The following is a 19,640-nucleotide window of genomic DNA, read 5'->3' as shown; positions in this document are numbered from 1 at the left end:
TAGTTCACATAACTAGGTGTAGTTGGCAGTTGACCTTGGTGTCTTCATCCTAGACAGTGAGACTAAGAGGGATTAGGTTCTGGCAGGATGGGGGTTGGGGGCTGCTCACCGTCCTACTTAGATTTCAAAGGAGCTGCCACCAGCGCACTCGCACAGAACTTGACACCAGTCTTTTGCCACCCAAGACCTCTTGGAGCCTGGGCAGGGGAAGGGGCAAATACATTACACAGTACCTCTAAGTTAAGCCTGATTACATTTGTGCCAAGCTACTAAAGGGTTCATGGCAGGTTAGTTTAGTGACATTTGTGGTTCAACCTGACAAGGACTGTGTTTGTTGCCTGAATGGGGTTTTTACCCCCATCAGCCAATAACCCAATTACTTACAGTTCTCTTTGGTAATAAAATATTACTTTACATTAAAAGGATGCTTGAAATTCACTTAAAAAAGCCCTAATAGGCCTCAGGGACCACATCCCTTGGGCCAAATTCTATAAAAAATGGGAGGGAGTCGCATGACCTGCATCACAATGGCTTAATAGGCCTGGGGACCCGATTCCACAGGGCCAAATTCCAAGGAGAGGTGGGAGTGGGGCTCCCTCACCAAACCTTAGCAGGCCCCAGGGACCCATCCCCTGGGGCCAAAGTCAATAAAAAAGGGAAGGGGCCACACAGCCCACATTCCCAAGCATTTCTTGGCCCCTGTTACCACAACCCTGTGGCCAAAAACAAATTAACAGGGAACAGTGCATGTGCCTCCCATCTCTGAGCCTTCTTGGACCCCAGAGAACACATCCCTTTGGGTGAAAAATAATGAAAAAGGAGAAGGAGCCCAAGAGACCCCATACCTGGAGCCAAAAACAATTAAACAATAGAGGGGCTGTGTGACCTCAATCCCCGAGCCTTATTAGGCCCTGGGGACCCCATTCCCCCAGTCTGAGTATTTAATAAAGGGATGGAAGCACATGCCTACCCTTCCTGAGCCTTAATAGGCCTCATGTGCCCCATCCCCATGGGTCATACCTTATTTTAAAGGGAGGGCTGTGCATTCCCCCTCCTTTGAGCCTTATTAGGTTTTGGGGGCCTACCCCTTGGGCATGAGTAATTAATAAAGGGAGAACAATGTGAATTTGTGGAACAATTTGAAAAACAAAATTGGGGCTGCAGGTGGGGTCAAGGTATCCCAAACCTGCCCCCTATTTTTTTTTTAACTTTTTGTTTTACAACTTGGAGCTGACTTCTGAGTCCTAAGATGGCTGCCACCACTTCCTGGTTGAGGTGGTGGTAGCCAATCAGATCTCAGAATGAAATCTGTGAGCTCCATAGATACTCCACGGCATGATGTATATAATCTTTGTTTGCCCTCAATTTCTCCAGAACTACTGAACAATTTGGTGAATTTGGTGTAAATCTGTTCATCAGTTTGAGCTGTAGGTGTGGCTAATGTTCCTATAGAAAAAAGAATGGGGAAAAGCATTTTGAGATATTTTTGATGCTGTTTGATAAACCTGCATGAAACCTTCCAATAAACATTGTTCTATTTTGGGTTTTTGTTTCTAAGCATTGGGCAGACTGGGGTATCCTAAAAGTGACATTTCTCATTTTAACTCTCTTGAATATAGAAAAATGGCTGAACTTAATTACACAAATCTTGGTATGAAAGGAGAACTTTACTCAAGGAAGTGTGTCTACTTGATTTGTTGTACTACCGCTGTGCTTGGCTCCTCCCATTCATGGGTGGTATTGGGCTGTGTGCAGGTAGTGTTGAACTCCCACTGTGCATAGGGGCATGTCCTGCTCTAAGGTCTATCTCTGAGTTAGGGGTGGGTGGTAAACTTTGCTCTGCTTGCAGATTTTCAGAGTTTTTCCCAATCTGCGCTCCACTTAGAGTGCAGAGTTCTGAAAAACTGCAGAGCAAAACAGAGGTTGTTTCCTCATTAGCACTCACCAATGTTACGGTGGCAAGAACAAGTGATGAAAATCTTATTCTAGACCGCCTCCCAGTGAGATTTCCCAATGCGGGAGGTCACGAATGGTCGCTACCGCTTGTGTTGCAAAACCTTCCGTTCGCTTTGAGGGAGCTGCTGCTCGAGTAGAAAATTTACTCAAGCAGCAGAAAAGAAGTTGCGACCTCTTGCGCTGCACATGATGCTGTTGGAGCAGATTTTTCAGCACAGGACAAACACCCAGTGCTAATAATCAGCGCAAATGGCATGACCTATCGCACTGCACCACTTGCGGAACTTCATGTATCGCAGTGGAGTTTTTTAGTCTCTTCGCGGAGTTCAACCCATGATGCACATTCCTCAATATTGGGCACAACAAGGGGTTAGCCACCTATGTGCCTAAGTACAGTGTCAGCCCATATGTCAGGCTTTGTGGCCAGCTCCATATGTGCTGGCCTTGTGAAACTGGGGCTTGGACGAAGGGCACATTTGGGTGGGAAATATGATCAAATACTTAAAAATTGTGCAAAAAATCAGTTGCCAAATTGAAGTCAAGGTGAACATTGCTTATGATACCTCAATATATGTTTCAGAAATGTGCTTACAAAATCACAAAGTGTAGTTATAGTTATGTAATAAAATCAAAAATCCATTTGAATTTGTAGGTTATGGTTTGGAGCATAATTCTTAACTCATGCAACAGCCATGCAAACTATAAGATGCACACGAAAAGCAATACTTAAAACAATACAATATCTATGCTAATAAATAAACAACACTCAAAAGCAAAATTAAAGAAAAATCTATAGCCAAACCCGTAATTATGACTACATTCACAGTTGTTCTCTTAAAGTGGTAAAACTAATGTAATATGTAATCTCACCTGGAAGAATATTATTTACAATATTTGAAATTTCAGCTGTTGCATTAAAAGTGAGGTCATGAGTACTGCACTTGGTAAGATACTTGTGGTTTGTGAACTATGCAAAAAGGCAGAAATCCAACATCCATACCCAACAGGTCTGGATTGTCACAATTTATACTGTCCTGGTGTTTACTGACAAGATGGTGATCTCCAAAATGTGCAGTCATGACATTATTGATGTTGTTTTGGGTTAAAGCCAGTAGGAAAGAGACACTTTTGGGCCATGGAAATGCATGAAAAATAAAGCATGTACTGAGATACAAGGTATGCAATGAGAAACTATCTGCCTTTATTTAAAACAATTGTGTGAACTGGGAATATGTCAAAGAAAATTGCATACTATGTATAAAATAATCAAATTAAGATGGCACAGACAGGAAATATTATGTACTGTTGGAACAACTGCTGTCTGTCACGGACCACAAATTCTAAACTGGTTTAGCACCTGCACAACTGAAATCTGTGTATATTATGCGTGACAGTCTACTGCTCCTCCCTATGGATCCAGCAATCTCCTTGGATTTAGACTTCAGGAGAAATGTGGAAAAAGTTCAAGCAACAAATAGAAATGATTTCAAAGACATGCCAACCTCAAAAAAGCACTCAATATCCAGAATTTTAACCACTGATTGGTAAGAACAATCATGTCAGAATAAAAATGACTTAACATGTGATTTATTTAGTGAGTATAGTTTTCCAACTGGTTTGTTGTTATCATCAGGTATGTGACCTCATTTAAATATTTGCAAACCAAACTGATATCCTTTTCCAATTAAAATGCATACAATTTGACTTGATACTGTTTGAGAGCATTGAAAGTACTGAACAAAATGTAGCTTACCACTTACACAGTACCAATTTAACATAATAAGGCATTTTGTAATATAATGCATTATATTCATATGCAGGTTAAAAACAGTAAAACCAGTAAAACTAAAAAGGCCAAGAATTAAAACAATGCAAATTACTTCCATTAAATATTGTATTGCTGACTGGCATTAATGTTGACAAAAACATACATTTCTTAGAAAAAACCTACACATTATTATTCATTTAAGTATATTTTTCACAAAAATAAACAAAAAACAATTGCAAGTAATGTTACTTTTTAATTTAAAAACACAGCATGGTGTCTTTAGAACAAACTAGTAGACACATGTAAGGTAAGCTTACTTGACAATATATTATTTGAGTTTTTAGGGGCTCATATAGGGGCTGTGAGTGATGGAGCCCCTCCCTACCTAAAGGCAGGTAGGAATATCTGAAATAATTTGCAAAAAAGTACAGGGGCAGACAGAGAAACAGAAGTCTTTCAGTAGGAGCCATAAAGTGACTGCATAGTGTATGACACCACGCCTAAGGGATGTTGAAAAATTGCAAAGGGGGTGGGGCATATAAAGCAAATGCACGGCATACGTGAGACACACATATATGCTAGAAGGTACTTTGAACACTGAAATGGGTTTAACATGTACAGAACAACACACCTGCCATTCTTTAATATGTTAGCTAAAATATTTTCAAAATGTATATTTAATTCACTTAAGTGTTCTTTTTTCCAAGAGAAATACAGATTATCAAATTAATAGTCTAAAACTGCATAACAATTAGAAAGAAGCATGCACGTATATCTAAAACATATATCCATATGAATTAAAAAAAAAAAAAAAAATGCTGAAAGAGATTTGAAATTGACTTTCATATGTTATGTTTATTGGCGGTTCAACATAAAAAAAGAAATTCCTATGTTATGATACAAAATTTACCCCAAAAATAAGCACATTGTACTGCATCATGCAAATATTTATATCTTTACTGACGTTAGTCTCCTCATGGATTGGAGAAGTCTTTGTTATTGGCACCATCAGCAGTGCTAGCTGGATTGACTGTCATATTATGTGTGACTACAGTGGAGTTCAATACTATGTTATGGTGTCTACCTTTTCTAGATCATACCTCTTACAATTATGAAAAGGCTAGTGGTGCAGGTAGACTGGCAAAGAAGGTAGTGGAGGCCGGAGCTAGTCAGGCGTCAGGCAGTAGGAGGATAAGGTTGAGGTTCCTTCTTTGTTTGTCCAGACATAGGCTAGTCTCAATCAAGAGTTTTGTGTTCGAGGAAGAGAAGCCTTGTTTTTGATCCCCAGCCTCTCCAGGAATGATCTGTGGGCCAGATTCTTTTATGAGGAAAGTCTGGTAGAACATGCAAACAACATTGGACACTATGGGACTAGAATGAACAGGCAGTGGCATAGTTTTAATGTAACAGCTTTCAGAGGACCCAGAACACTGTTTGCTCCATTGTGACAAAGATTAAAAGGCTTGGATGGTTCAGTTAAATAGAAACTTATAAGCAACTCGAAGGCTTTAAATATTAATGTTTTCTCCCACTTTGGACCAGTGGATCTGATTCAGAGGGTAACTACACTTTTAGGTAAGTTTACACTTTGTAGTAAGTTTATGGCTTTCAGCAGTCACAATTCAATTCAATTTAATAAGCTTTATTAGGTTAATAATTTAAAATATAAAATATATTTAAAAAACTTCAATCATGAAAAAAAGGAACCTCTGAGAGGACCTAACACCATAGATACACTCAATCACCCCTCAAGTTCCCTAGTCTCAATTTGGCTTTTAAAAAACTAGCAATGTTAAAAATGATATCTGCAGAAAGCAATTTTAAGAACAAGACAGCCAGTCGAGCTTGTTTAAATGGACAAGCCGTTAAGGAAACAAACAGTATAAGGTTACCTGGGGGCTTCGTAGTATCAGCAGAACATAATAAAATGCATTGTGTCCTTCGGAGACACCTGGTCGCCTCCTCAGGGTAATGAAAATTGAACGTCCGGCCAACCCTGTGGAGATGCTAACAACTGGGGTGACAAAATTATCCCAAACCTAGCAAGCAGTTATCAGTCATGATTAGAGGTTATAATAGTTGGATAAGGTTCTGTGAATTGAGTGGTCGTCAACAGGACATATACCCACCCGAACAACTTCTGAAGAGCTGCATCTAGCAGCCTCTGTTTCAAAACATTTTCTCCGACCCAAATGCAATCACCCTTAACAATCTCTGCAGGGTTAGTAAATAGCTCTACCCTTCCTAGACTCTGCAACAATGCCTTAATATATTTAAACCAAGAAATTGAAGGGCATGGTCGAGGGAGAGGCACTCTAGCAGGACCTCAATTTTCAGCTGAGATGCCAATATCTATCCAACACAAGAGGGGGCGAAGTGCTATATTGTCCATGAGATAATTAACCCCCTATTCTTCATGTACTATAAAGGAGGGGAGGCATCAGGGAACACACAGAAGTCACCTAAGAAATTTGTTTTTAACTTCCTGTAAAGAATAATTTTTTAATATATCTCCAAATATCACTCCCATAAAACACTTTAGACACACATATTGCCAGGTAGACTTGCACTAGTGCCCTAAATGGCATCCTGCCCAATTTGAAGGCGAACCTCCATACTTCTGCATTGATCCTTATTAGGTCAGTCTTTTTTTCATTTAACAAGGGGCTCCAACATAAATCCGGATCAAACAAATCTCCCATGTTCAAAAATACTTTAATCCTGGCTAAGTTCTGAAACCTTGCATGAAAGATTTTCAATTTAGTGGAACTAGGTCCTGCCACCATTACATGGGATATGCTGATGTTAATATTAAAGTCAAACATGTCCATATAGCCTGCAAAAGCACACATAAGGATTTGAAGTCTCCTTTCCGTTTTTGTCATCAACACTGCGTTGTCCACATAAAGCAGGACTGGCAGCAGATGCCTCCTATCTGCGGACAGTCAGCCCGGGCGTTCACCTAAACCTGTTCTAACCTGCCGATATACAATGTGAGTAAAAAGGGGCCAGGATACACCCCGTTTGACCCCCTTCCAGTTTTAAAGCATTGCTTGCAGTTAGAATCAGTAGTGTATCTAACTGTTGTCATGGTGTGGGCATGAAGGTCCCTCCTGGTGAGCCCCCATGTCTAAAACAATCCTCTATAGTTTATCACAATTTACCTAGGTAAGATATATGAAAGCAAGATGGATAGAACCTTTGGGAGCCACTAAATTGGCTCAGGACCACGTATAAGTTCCGATACTGGTCAATGGTCGATCTGCCAGGCCTGAATCCAAACCAGAGGTCTGAGATGATATTTTGTTCTGCAACCTTGGATGATAGTCTATCCTAGAGAACAGGTCCTGCAACCTTGATAGACTCAATCAGAAAGGTTGATCTGTAGCACTAGGGGTTATCCCGGTCTCCGTTTTTAAAACTAGGATTATAATGGAGGTAGCCCAGGAAGAGGAAAGTCCCGTCCTGACCGCAGCATTCAGGGTGTGAGCCAAAACCGGTGCCCAGGTGTCAATGTCACATATATAAAGGTTGGGTGTAATCCCGTCAGGCCCATGTGCCTTATTTTTAGTCAGCTCCAGGATTCCCTTCTTCACTTTGACCATTGTAAAAATTAGATTCAAGGCCTAGGCTATAGGTTGCATACCAACAGGATAAGCCATATGAGACACATCCTTGTAAATTTCCACAAAGAAAGAGAGCCAACTCTGAGCTGCAATATGGTGGGATAAAGAATGGGCCTCCTCTGAGGCAAAACAAGGCTGGTCAATAATTCCCCAGAATTTAGCAATATTCTTTAAACAACTGGCATCAAACAGGCTTGCCCAGGCCCTATCCCTTATGGCATTCTGTTTCCTACTAACTTCTAAAGTGTACTTCCTTTGACATGACCCAACCCTAACACTATTTTTGACGTTGTCTTTTAAAGCCCTTTGGAGGTGTCTTAAAGCTTTGGAGAACATTCTATTGAACCATTTAGGTGTGGCTACGAGTTTAACTCCTACAGGAAGAGTAAGAAGCTCCAAGACTTTGCATGCAATGGACGGGAAGGTCCCTAGAACCTCATTTGAACCTGATTCATTATTTAAACAGATCGAAAACTTATTTGAGCAACTTGAATAAAGGTTCTGTTTAAAGCCCTCAGCAGCTACCTAAGTGCACCTGTGTATTCGACCCTGAATAGTAGGCTTCAAAAGGCCCCCAACCCCATGAGAAATCAGTTTTTCTGCTTGGTACAGACAGGGCTATGATCTCTAAATAGATCTAAATAGACTGCAATGAATTCTGACATCTAGGATCTTAAGAAAGATAAGGAATGAAACAAAGATATAGGCCCTCATTATGACCTTGGTGGGCGGCTACAGCCGCCCGCCAAGATCTGACGTCCGGGCGGCCGCCAGTGCAGCCGCACCCCCGCCGCGGTCATTATGAGATCCCCCCCCCGGGCCTGCGGGCGGAAACCTGGTTTCCGCCCCCGGCCCAGCGGGGATCTCGGCCGCAACATAGGAGCCGGCTCCAAATGGAGCCGGCGGTGTTGCGGCCGTGCGACGGGTGCAGTTGCACCTGTCGAGCTTTTCACTGTCTGCTATGCAGACAGTGAAAAGCTGCATGGGGCCCTGTCAGGGAGCCCACGACTCCCTGTACCACCAGCCTTTTCCTGGCGGTTCAAACCACCAGGAAAAGGCTGGCGGTAGTCCCCTAGGCAGCGCTGCTAGCAGCGCTGCCCTGGCGGATTACTACCGCCGGAGCCATTGTGGCGGGAAACCATAATGACCAGGGAAGCACCGCCAGCCTGTTGGCAGTGCTTCCGTCATTTCAGCCATGGTCTGCCAGGTCTTGTACCGCCAGGGTTGTAATGACCCCATAATCTATTATTGAGGCACACCCCTTACCAATGAAAGTTGCATTTCCATCCATTGAATGAGAGTAAACGAGTTTGTCCAAGGAGAAATCAAGGTCATATTCAACAAGAATAGTATTTAAAAGATTCCTTTGTAAAGTGGTACCATATGTAAACCTTCTAATTACAAACATCTCTGAGATAATATGTGATTCAATGGGGCTTTCACACAAATGGGAGTTAAAATCCCCCTCCACAACTAGATGGGTTGACACTCATTTTGTTCCCTCTAACTTGCTCAGAAAAGAGTCCAGAATATGTAGGTTATGCACATCTTGATGGAATCTTTTTGCATCCTAAAAGTTTAACAACATAATTTTGGGGCAACAACAAAGAAAAGTGACAGAGCTTGTAAGGTGGAGACCCCGGTAGAGAGTACCTCAATATCTTCTTGCATTACAAGAGACATGAAAGTGACCAAACCACCTTCCAGCGCTGTTGTGTAGCCATTTTAGTTATAGCTCAATGCACGTTATTTTAACACACTAGGCCGCTGTGCACTTTAACCTAGATATATTTTATTCAGCTTTGTCTTATTATTGTTACAATAACCATTTTTACGGTCTTGTTTTATTTCCGTCTATCTACCTGTTTTTGCCCAGGCCAGCACTATGTTCTCAAACAAGACATTCTTGATCACTCTGTGCTTTTTCCAAGGCTACAGCACGGTACATTGCTGGTGAACGTGGTAGAAGTTTAGTCTCCAACATTTGTAGAAAATACACATCTTTATGTAGGGACACTTTCTCAGAATATCAGCTGTGTTATTATAAAAACACTTCCTTGTCCCTTACACGTTAGAGGGAGATTCCAGCCAGGGAACCACAACTGTATGCTGTTTGCCAAATGCTTTGCTACAGATGCTAACGCAGACAGCAGGCCTTTGCCCAGGTATGGGGGTTGATGTTTTCCCAGGGGAACCTGAAGGGCAGACTTAGAGCTTAACATGCTGTGCTCTATCCTAGCCTAGGTATTAATTAGTCCATTGACAATAGTGACGATATGATAGCGTTGTTTTTATGCTTCACTTTTCTCGTCACAATTTTAATACTGTCATGTTGTATCATCCTGGTTGTTGTAGCTCACGCCTTGCTATCTAAGATGCAGTCATTTAATTAAACTCATTATTGGAACATATACTGCTTCTGTTTGTCATTTATATATGAGACTGAATTGTAAATGAGGGAACCGGATGAGACCTGAGTGACCACGACTTCCCTGAGAACCCAAATATGTCATGCACTCGGCTGCCCAGTCATCCCTATTCTTGGGTAGAGATGAGGCACTGCTAGTTAGCGGGAGCAAAACCCAGATTGGAGTGACAGGTGTCACCAGCAGTGGGTTAAGAATGAGTCTCAAAATCCAGTAGTCTCATTAGAATAATGAGAGCCTACGCGACAGCGCTAGATTGGCTTGCAGGAATAAAAATGACTTAAACCCCTCGAAGTAGCCCATGTTTCTTGGAGGCATATCACACCAAAGTTATTCACATAGGTCAGCCAGTTTGAGTCTTTGATTTTTGCAGTTGGTCCCAAAATATTCCAGCTGATGAGTTTAAAGACGTTAAAATTTGTGATAGTATGATCTACATGGGGAGGCGTTCACAAACTGAGAGGGTAAACTTACTACAAAAGTGTAGGTTACATGCCCATAGGTACTGCAGTTTGCTTACTCATATGGGGGTGGTTTAAGTTCCTCCCTAAAGCCCTCTCTGCCCCCACCAAATTATTTTTACTCCTCTCTAATCCCGTCCCCTTTGTAAATCTGCAATTTTTTTAATTGCTCCCCTATGTGTCACGCCATTTACTACTGAAAAATATACTTACGTCTGCGGAGACTCCGCAGTAGGGGTAGGGGACTCTGCACACGCAGGTATAGGTAGTGTGGAGGAATAAAACATAGCAAATTGTTTTTAAATTGCAATTTGTAGTATTTTTTGTGGTATTACGAAACATACTACAAAGTGCAATTTGTTAATCGGGCCCTCTGTGTATATTCAAGGACCATAAAATGTGGATCTAATATCACAGAAGATGGATGAATATAATAGAAGGTATAGTTAGATCTTTGTATAATCTGGCCATCACAATCACAAGGTACATTCAGGTTTTTATCTTGCATTCTACTATCCAAATATACCACTGAGAAATCAGTTTCAGAATATGGTTATATCTCATGTTTCACGGTCATCATACTTCATATGACATTTGACTATGTTACCTGCCATGGTCGGATGTCATTCATATCAGTACAGGCTTCTTTGATAAAAGGTCCTTGGACAATTGTGCAGGAAAGGAGAAAGTGTAATGCATGAGCGATGGCAAAAACTGCTAAGTAACTGTGGTATGTGTAGCTCAGATCATTCAGCTCAAATAAAGATGTGGCCATTTCATCCATCAAACTGTCTGGGGAGCAAGGTACCGACTCCATTCCAGGTTTACCAACTGGCTCCATGAGGTTGGTACTGTTCTCTTTGTGCTCTAGCCATGTACACGTGAAGGCTTTCTCCCAGAAGAGCCTGATAAAAATATCACCAGGAGTCATGCTAGGATTGAGGTGGTGAAGGAACCCTTGGAAACCTGGCATGCTGCCTGTGTGAGGTTTAAGAACTAAAGCTCCATTTAATATTTTCCAGGATTTCCCTGCAAAGAATCCAGGAGACATACTAGAGGATGTTGAAAATACCAAGATTTTTCCATTAACATTCTGCACATAAAGAGTCTCCAATAACACTTTCACATGAAGCTCAGCCCCGACAAATATAATCGTCCTCGCTGAATGCTGTTGTATTATTTCAGCCACTTGGAATACCCTCTCCCTCGAGTATCGCAGGTGAATCCTCTCCATGAAAGCTACACAGCCACCATCTGCCTCGATACCCATCCGTATGGCTTGTCCACCCTGTAAACCAATCTCGTCATCAGAAATGATCATTCCCACCCAGGTCCAACCAAAGTGTCTCATTAAACGTGCCAGGGCAATATTCATGAGATTGTTGCTAGGGATGGTGCGAAGAAAGGATGGAAACTGTAACTTGTCACTCAGAATGGAGGTTACTGCTGAATGGCTGATCTATTAGAATCAAAGGTGGTTTACTTTTATAAAAAAAATACCAAGTGGACATTTATCTATTTAAAAACAACAAGCAAACTGTGAAGATTGTTTGGTATTTGACAACTCCATGCTCACTATAAAAATGTTAACATTCTACATTGTTTGCAAAATGGCACACAAAGCACCACTTTCAAATGTGGGCACGTTCTCAATATTTTAGCTTGTTGGCAATACCAGTGACTGAATAAAGGTATTTCAGAAAGCTCGAGGTGAATTTGAGAGCAAGAATGACATTCAAGGTGTCTAAAAGAATGCTCACTGGCAAGCACACACATTTGTCATCATTATGTATTTATTTATTTATATCTTTTATAGAGTGCTCAATCATCAGTGACAGAATTTCGAGAACAAAACTATTGTGGGACAAAATATGGTGTCCAGAATATCGAGGACAAAAATATCTGAATATCACTCCTTACCTGATGCACCCATTTGCAGACCCACTCACGCACTCATGGTTCCATTCACAGACCCACTCACACCCTCATGCACCCATCACAGACCCAGTTACACACTCATGCACCCATTTTCATATCCAGTGACAACCTCACACACACATTCAAAGATCTAGTCACCCCCTGATACACCCATTTGCAGATCCATTCAGGCCTTGATACACCCATTTGCAGATCCAGTAACACTCTGATGCACCCATTTGCAGATCCAGTCTACCCTGACACACCTTCTCACAGAGTCAGTGACACCCTGATGCAGCCATTCGCAGATCGAATCACACCCAGATGTACCCATTCACAGAAACAATCATACCCTCATGCACCTATTCACATACACAGTGGAAACCACAGATACCCATTCACAGATCCACTCAAACCATAATGCACCCATTCACAGACCCACTCACCCCCAATGTACATATTCCCAGATCCAGTCACACACTGATGAACCCATTCACAGATTCACTCACACCCTGATGCACACATTCACAGATCCACTCACCCCCTGATGTACCTATTCGTAGACGCATTCATTCACAGACTCACTGTTATCCTGATGCACCTTTTCGCACACCCAATCACACCCTGATGTGCCCATTCGCAGATCTAATCATTCCCTCAAGCACCCATTCACAGAAACAACCAGCCATACCCATACACATCCATTTGCAGACCCACTGACACCCTGATGCACCTATTCTCAGATCCACTCACACACTGATGTGCCCATTTACAGACCCAATCACACTCGGACAAGCTGATTTGCATACTCATTTATATCCTCATGCACTCATTTGCAGACCCTCTCACACCCTGATTCACATATTCACTGATCCATTGACTCCCTAACGCACCCATTCAGAGACCCAATGGCACCCTCATGCACGCATTCACACTCATAGTGAAAATTGCTTATAGATATAGTTATGCATTTTGAATGGGTTGGTGTTATAGAAAGCCTGATTCAGTAAAAAACAAGAATTTTGGGCTACAGGGTGGCCCTCACAGGAGACTTTTGTGTTCATTGTTGATATGAGATAGTTGCATGTAAAACCGGATGCAGAGTTTCAGGTTTGAAAAAAAAATTATGTTGCCGTCATCTGTAAAGTGCACATGATCACTTCTATATATCCCAGTCATGTTAAAGCGTAAGTTGTTGTTGTGTACACAGCCTGTGTTATGGTCCCTGAGAAATGCAGAAACAGTTTTATGAACATGTTTCATGTCTTTGTCAAACTGAGGGCCGAATTGGGTAAACAATAATATTTCATCAACGTACTCAATTTCCAGGTACGTAAAGTTAATTTAATAGTGAGGGAAGAATCTTTAAAATACATAACTGTGTGCTAGTTTGTTGAAACAGGCTGCTTCCTGCTTCAACACCCTTCGAATGCTCCGCAGAATTTTCAAGTGGATCCCAACAGGAACCAGAAAGACCCTGACCCAAGCCCTCGTCAGCAGCAGACTTGACTACAGCAACGCACTCTACACAGGCATCCCAACTAAAGACATCAAACGACTCCAGCGTATCCAAAATGCATCCGCCCGCCTGATCCTCGACATACCCCGCCGATGTCACATCTCCCCTCACCTGAAGGACCTCCACTGGCTCCCTGTGGACAAGAGGATCACCTTTAAACTCCTCACCCACGCTCACAAGGCTCTTCACAACAACGGACCTACCTACCTCAACTCCAGACTCAACTTTTACACTCCCACACGTCAACTCCGCTCTGCCAATCTCGCCCTCGCCATCGTCCCCAGAATCCAGCGCAAGACCTCCGGCGGCAGATCCTTCTCCTTCCTCGCCGCCAAGACCTGGAACTCCCTCCCCACATCACTACGCCAGACCCAGGACCACCTCGCCTTCAGGAGACTCCTCAAGACCTGGCTTTTCGACCGCTAACAGCTCTCCCTTCCCGCCCCCCCCCCCCCCCCCAGCACCTCGAAACCTAACGGGTACATAGTGCGCTTTATAAATAAATGATTGATTGATTGATTGATTGAGATATATAGTATTAGGTTGAAAAAAGGTGAGATTACCTTTTAAGATTAGTCTTAATAGTTGTATATGTTTATTAATAGGTAACATGCACTTTGTGTGAGGTAAAGAGTAGCTTTGTTACAAGTTCTTTTACTATATATTGCCAATGAACTGTCAGTACTTAATATTATAATTTATTGCATGCTGCAATTCCTAGAAAGACAGTGTAATCTAAGTGTTCAAGTCAAGCTTTACAATATATTACAAGATGTGATAGTTGTATAAGTCTATATTTGAATATTATATGCATACAAAGGATGTATTACTTAGAATTCCATGATTTGTAGTCCTATTTTTTCTGTTTGAAAAAAAAACAAAAATTGAAAGAAACAAAATTATGACAGGTGCATGTGAAGCGTCATTTTGTCAATGTTCAGATGAATGTATTACAAGTCTGGTAGGATAGATGTTGGTAAATTATAGAGTATCTGTCTATGTGCTTGGATGGTAATTTATTTAAACATTTTTTAAATAATTTCAAAGGCAAATGGAAACACTCTCACAAAGTCCTGTATTCTCTAACAGAGGTAATGACGTATATGATCAGCAGTTATTTAGAGATCTACAGTTCATTCTAGTCATAAAACAAGTAGAAACATAATCGTAGGTGCACTGAAATATCTGATAGTGCTACTAGTGGTAGACGCCGGCATTTATTTAGAAATATAGCCAAGTACTCACTTGATATACTCAGGTGTGGTGAGAAATACTGTTTGAATGATAGATGAGGCCTAGAAGTCTAGACTTTGTCTCTCATTTGTCACTATTGACTGAAATTAGCTTGTAAAACCAATTTCGGAACTCTCAAACTCACATTTAAATGAAAGTATGTCATCTCTGTCATATGTTGTAGGTATTAAGCATGGGGATTGAGCTTCAGTGATTTGGAAACATACTTGCGCCATATTTCACATATGGTGCACCAATGTGGTCTTTGGCACAATAGTGACAAAATTGTTGATGATATTGTGGTGCTTTGCCTCAATAGCATCACAAATAGTGACACTAGTGCAGCAAAGCACAGGGAGGCCCCTCGTATATAGTGGGTGTGTCATTTTAATTCTTGCTCTGAGGAGGCGTTAAAAATTATGAAACATACAGTGCAGTAAAATGTTGTAGAGTTCACTGTGCCATTATTTCAGGCCTCCCTGCTGTAGAACGCCCCCTTGCATACATTATGCACGATGCAGGTTTAATGTGACACAAGGGGTTGCAAAGTGGTGCAATTCAAGCATTGCTCCACTTTGTAGATATTGCGCTGCAGGAAAGCCACCTTAGCGCTGCCTTAGTGCCAAAAAATAACACTATAGCAGTGTTAAGGTGGTCCAAGTGGCTTGTAAATATGCCTCTTAGTTCAGCACTTTCAGATCACTGAAACAAGCAGTAAATACACTATGGCAATCACCAATAACATGTCAGTCATACTTCCAAACCATGAATGCTGTGACTCAGGCAGTAAAACACAAACAGAGACATTTCTCCATTTAGTGACAAACTCAGAAACCATTTTACATATGCAGCAATTTCACAGGTAATTGGAGACACGCTGTCATAGTCCTGTATTCTCTAACAGAGGTACTGACATATATGAACAGCATTTACATGCAGATTTACAGGGTAGTACTAGTCATAAAAGAGGTAGATAGATACTGGCAGATGCACTAATATATCTGATAATACTACTAGACGTAGACACCTGCATTCACTCAGAAATATAGCCAAGTACTAACATGATTTACTCACGTATGCAGAGAAATGCTCTTTCAAGCATGGATGAGGCCTATTATTCTCATTTGTCATACTCAGAAACCTTTTATATAGCTCTGTATTCTGTAACAAGGATACTGACGTATATCATCAGCCACTTATGAAACAATTTACAGTCGTACAGCTTCTGAACCAGGCAGTCAGATACTGACAGATGCCCTAAAATAGTTGATACTGCTGCTACTGGTAGACAACTGCATTTCCTCAGAAATAGAGGCAAGTACTCACATGATCTACTCAGATATACAGAGAGATGTTGCTTCAATCATGGATGAGGCCTATTACTTTCTCTCTCATTTGCCTCTGTTGACTAAAAATGCCTTGTAAACCTCTTTCTGAACTCTCCAAGTCACATTAAAGTGGAAATATCTCATCTCCGTGATATGTTGTACGTATGCAATTTAGCATGGTGCATTCTGCGTCAGTGATTTAGAAACATACTTTTCAGCATTACAATGTTAGTTGAGCACTTTTACAGCACTAAGCCAAGCACTACATACAATACCACAATCACTAACAGCCTGACAGTCATGTTTCTAAAGCATGCATACTGTGACTCAGGCAGTAAAACAGCGACAGTTGTGCATTTAGTGACATATTCAAAAACCATTTAGATATGCAGCAATATAAAAAGGAAAATGGAGACCCACTCATATAGTCCTATATTCTCTAACAGAGGCACTGAGGTATATGGCCAGCAGTTATGTAGAGATTTACAGAGTCATACGAGTCATAAAACAGATAGCAACATTGTAGCTGATACACTAAGACATGTGATAGCTCTAGTAAACCTACATACCTTTATTTACTTAGAAATATAGCTAACTACTGACATGATCTGTTCGGATATGCAAAGCAATACTGCTTCAATGATGAATAAGGCCTATGAGTCTAGACTTTGTATGCTCTCTGTCACTAGTCACTAAATTTGGCCTGTAAAACCCCTTTCTGAACTCTGAAGCTCATATTTAAGTAGAAATATGTCACCTTTATGATATGTTGTATGTATTCCATTAAGCATGGTGCATTGTGGTTTGGTGATTGACAAACATAGTTTTTGTTTTGAAATGTTTAGAGTACGAAGATGACCACTACATAAAGTATGGTAATCAACAGAGAACTAATATTCATGTTTCCAAAGCTTGCATGGTGTGTCTCGGCCAGTGGAAGACAAATAAGGACACTTATGCATTCACTGACATACTCGAAAAGTATTTACTTATGCAGTAATACCAAAGTGAATTAGAGACACACTCACATACCATGTATTCTCTACCAGAGGTACATATATATAATGTATCATGAATGAGGCCTTTTACTGTACAGTTCCTCTGTGGTCTCTCAATACTGAATGAAAATAGCCTGTAAAACAACTTTCAATGTGTTGTTTAAATAGAAATATGTGGTCTGTCTGACATATTGTAGATATCCTACTAGGCATGGTCTTTTGAGGTCCTCTTTAATATATTGCTGCATTACTGAAGTTGCTTTCTAAAACTTAGTTCTCAGATAAAAGAGATAGAAATAAAGTTAATAATTAATAGAATAATGTTGGTCTAGATATATAATTCAAATACATTGTGATTCTTTATTTCGGGTATTCATTTCTTCTGAAGGGGCCACAGTTGCCGTGCCATTAAAAACTCAGAGAAGAAAGAGACAAAAAACAACAATACAACCTCCTCACAACTGAGAAACAAAAGGGCAAAATGAAAGAAAGTACAGAAAGAAAAACAAGCTGCTGGTAAGAGAACAAAGGCATTTCTTAAAATAGTATGTGGTCACTCGAGAGATAGCAAAATGAAGTGGAAAAGAAACGAACTTCAACATCAAATAAGAAAGGAGTAATAGTACATAATATTTGAAATAAAACAATCTACACTGAACTATAAACTTTAATTAAAAGGCAATGTCAGTTCAAGGAAATAAGAATCAGAATGTTTCATAGTAGAGTAATCAACAATCGAATTAGAAGTATGAAGAAGTATAAAAGAAGACGAGAAGCTGTGAGATAAAAGAAATATTCTGAGAGTATAGTTGATAAGGAAGCTATTAATCTAGATTTTGAATAGAATGATAACACTAGATAAAATAGTGTTGAGTAGGAGAAAAAAACTCCAAAGAAAGGACTTATAAACAGAATCAAATCTTCTTAGTGGAGAATTCTTCTAGTACTGAGCCTTTCTTTAATGAAGAAAGCTTCTTTCAAGAGAACAGACTAGAGCAGGTAGTTGATTAATCTGGACACTGTTATGAAACAAAAGATGGTTTTCCTATTGAAAAAGAGGTAATGGTACCTAGAAATGTAGAACAAGTCATAGTTGATGAGGATCATTGAAGGTGTACACAGGGCCCAGTGTATAAGTGTAATTGTAGTAGTATTTTTATATTTTGACAGCAATCTTTTGATATAGTCAGAAATGTTATACAAAACTTTTCATGCAAAAGTCTTAAACAGAAAAATATACTTTTACAAAGACTAGATTCATGCAAAGTAAGAAAATCTACAAATCTACAGGGACATTCACTAGCATATTTCTCGAAGAAAGTGTGCCTAAGCACCTTTCATCATTTTAGAATGTTAGCTGAACACCACTCACAAATGCATACTCTAGTTAGGAGGCTTTACCATGTGAAGAGTCCTGCACTATGTTTAGTGGAAATGAATGGAGTTCTTTTGTATGCAACAGTGATAGAGTTAGAAAAGATCTGTGATGATGTCCTGTTTCATTAGTTTGGACCTCAAGAGCAGTGCACAGAAAATGAACAGTTGGATTCTGCAGCTGTAGCAGAACATGAACTATCTCTTACTGTTGATAACTTTCATGAAGAAAATTCAGAGAAAACAGATTGTGTTTGTATATGATGTAGACACACTCACTACAACACAAATCCACCTCTTGGTGAAGTCACTGATTTTTTCTGCCACAAAGAGTACCAAGCTATAGGTGCTCCACACATTCGTATGCTCCTATGAGTAAAAGATGCCCCAGAGTTTAGAACAGACAGTGATGACTCTGCCTTATCTTTCATAGTGCAGTATGTGACACATGCCATTCTGAAAGAAAATGCTGACAAGGGATTAAAACAACAAGTTCTACGATTTAAAAATCACAGCTGTGGCGAATATTGTCGTTAAACATACAAATCAAAAGTCAAATTTTATACAAAATGTTTATTTGGATTGCCACGTCCTGTTAGCTCAGAAGGAAGAGTGAATAGCTTTTTTTCTGCAGTGAGACACACCTTGACATGGAAATCACTGAAACATACGTACAACATCAAAAGAACAGAAGATTCAAAATATATAAATGACTTTAATTCTGTTATTTTAAGGATGTGGAATGCAAACGTGGACATACAATGTGTTGCTGATAATTCTAATGCTGCAGCTCACTACGTCACTTCTTACGTAACATAGGCAGAAAAAACAGAAATGAAAGAGATGTGGAAAGAGATTTCAACAGTGAAAAGTCTCTGCGAAAAATTGTACAATTTTAGCTTGGAAATGCTTTCTCATAGGGAAATTGGATAGGTGCAGATAGGTTGAGCTCTGCAAGTTTGTTCTCTAAATCAAGAGGAATTGCGTGGGTAAGCCTAGGCCTTTCAAGCAGACGTAATAGAGTATTAAACTAT

At 40.4% G+C, this 19,640-nt stretch overlaps 1 protein-coding gene across 1 annotated transcript in view; it reads right to left on the bottom strand.

Annotated features, from left to right (window-relative positions):
* The window catches only part of LOC138249311 (vomeronasal type-2 receptor 26-like), a 133,540-nt gene that overhangs the window by 66,161 nt on the left and 47,739 nt on the right, over positions 1–19,640 (bottom strand). Inside the window, exon 5 of the mRNA XM_069203269.1 lies at positions 10,845–11,696. Within this exon, the coding sequence (XP_069059370.1) occupies positions 10,845–11,696 (852 nt within the window). The remainder of the gene's footprint in view (positions 1–10,844; positions 11,697–19,640) is intronic.

This window comes from Pleurodeles waltl, chromosome 8, assembly GCF_031143425.1.
Source record: "Pleurodeles waltl isolate 20211129_DDA chromosome 8, aPleWal1.hap1.20221129, whole genome shotgun sequence".
NCBI classification, from domain to species: Eukaryota; Metazoa; Chordata; class Amphibia; order Caudata; family Salamandridae; genus Pleurodeles; species Pleurodeles waltl.
This window is presented reverse-complemented; position numbering and strand designations above follow the sequence as displayed.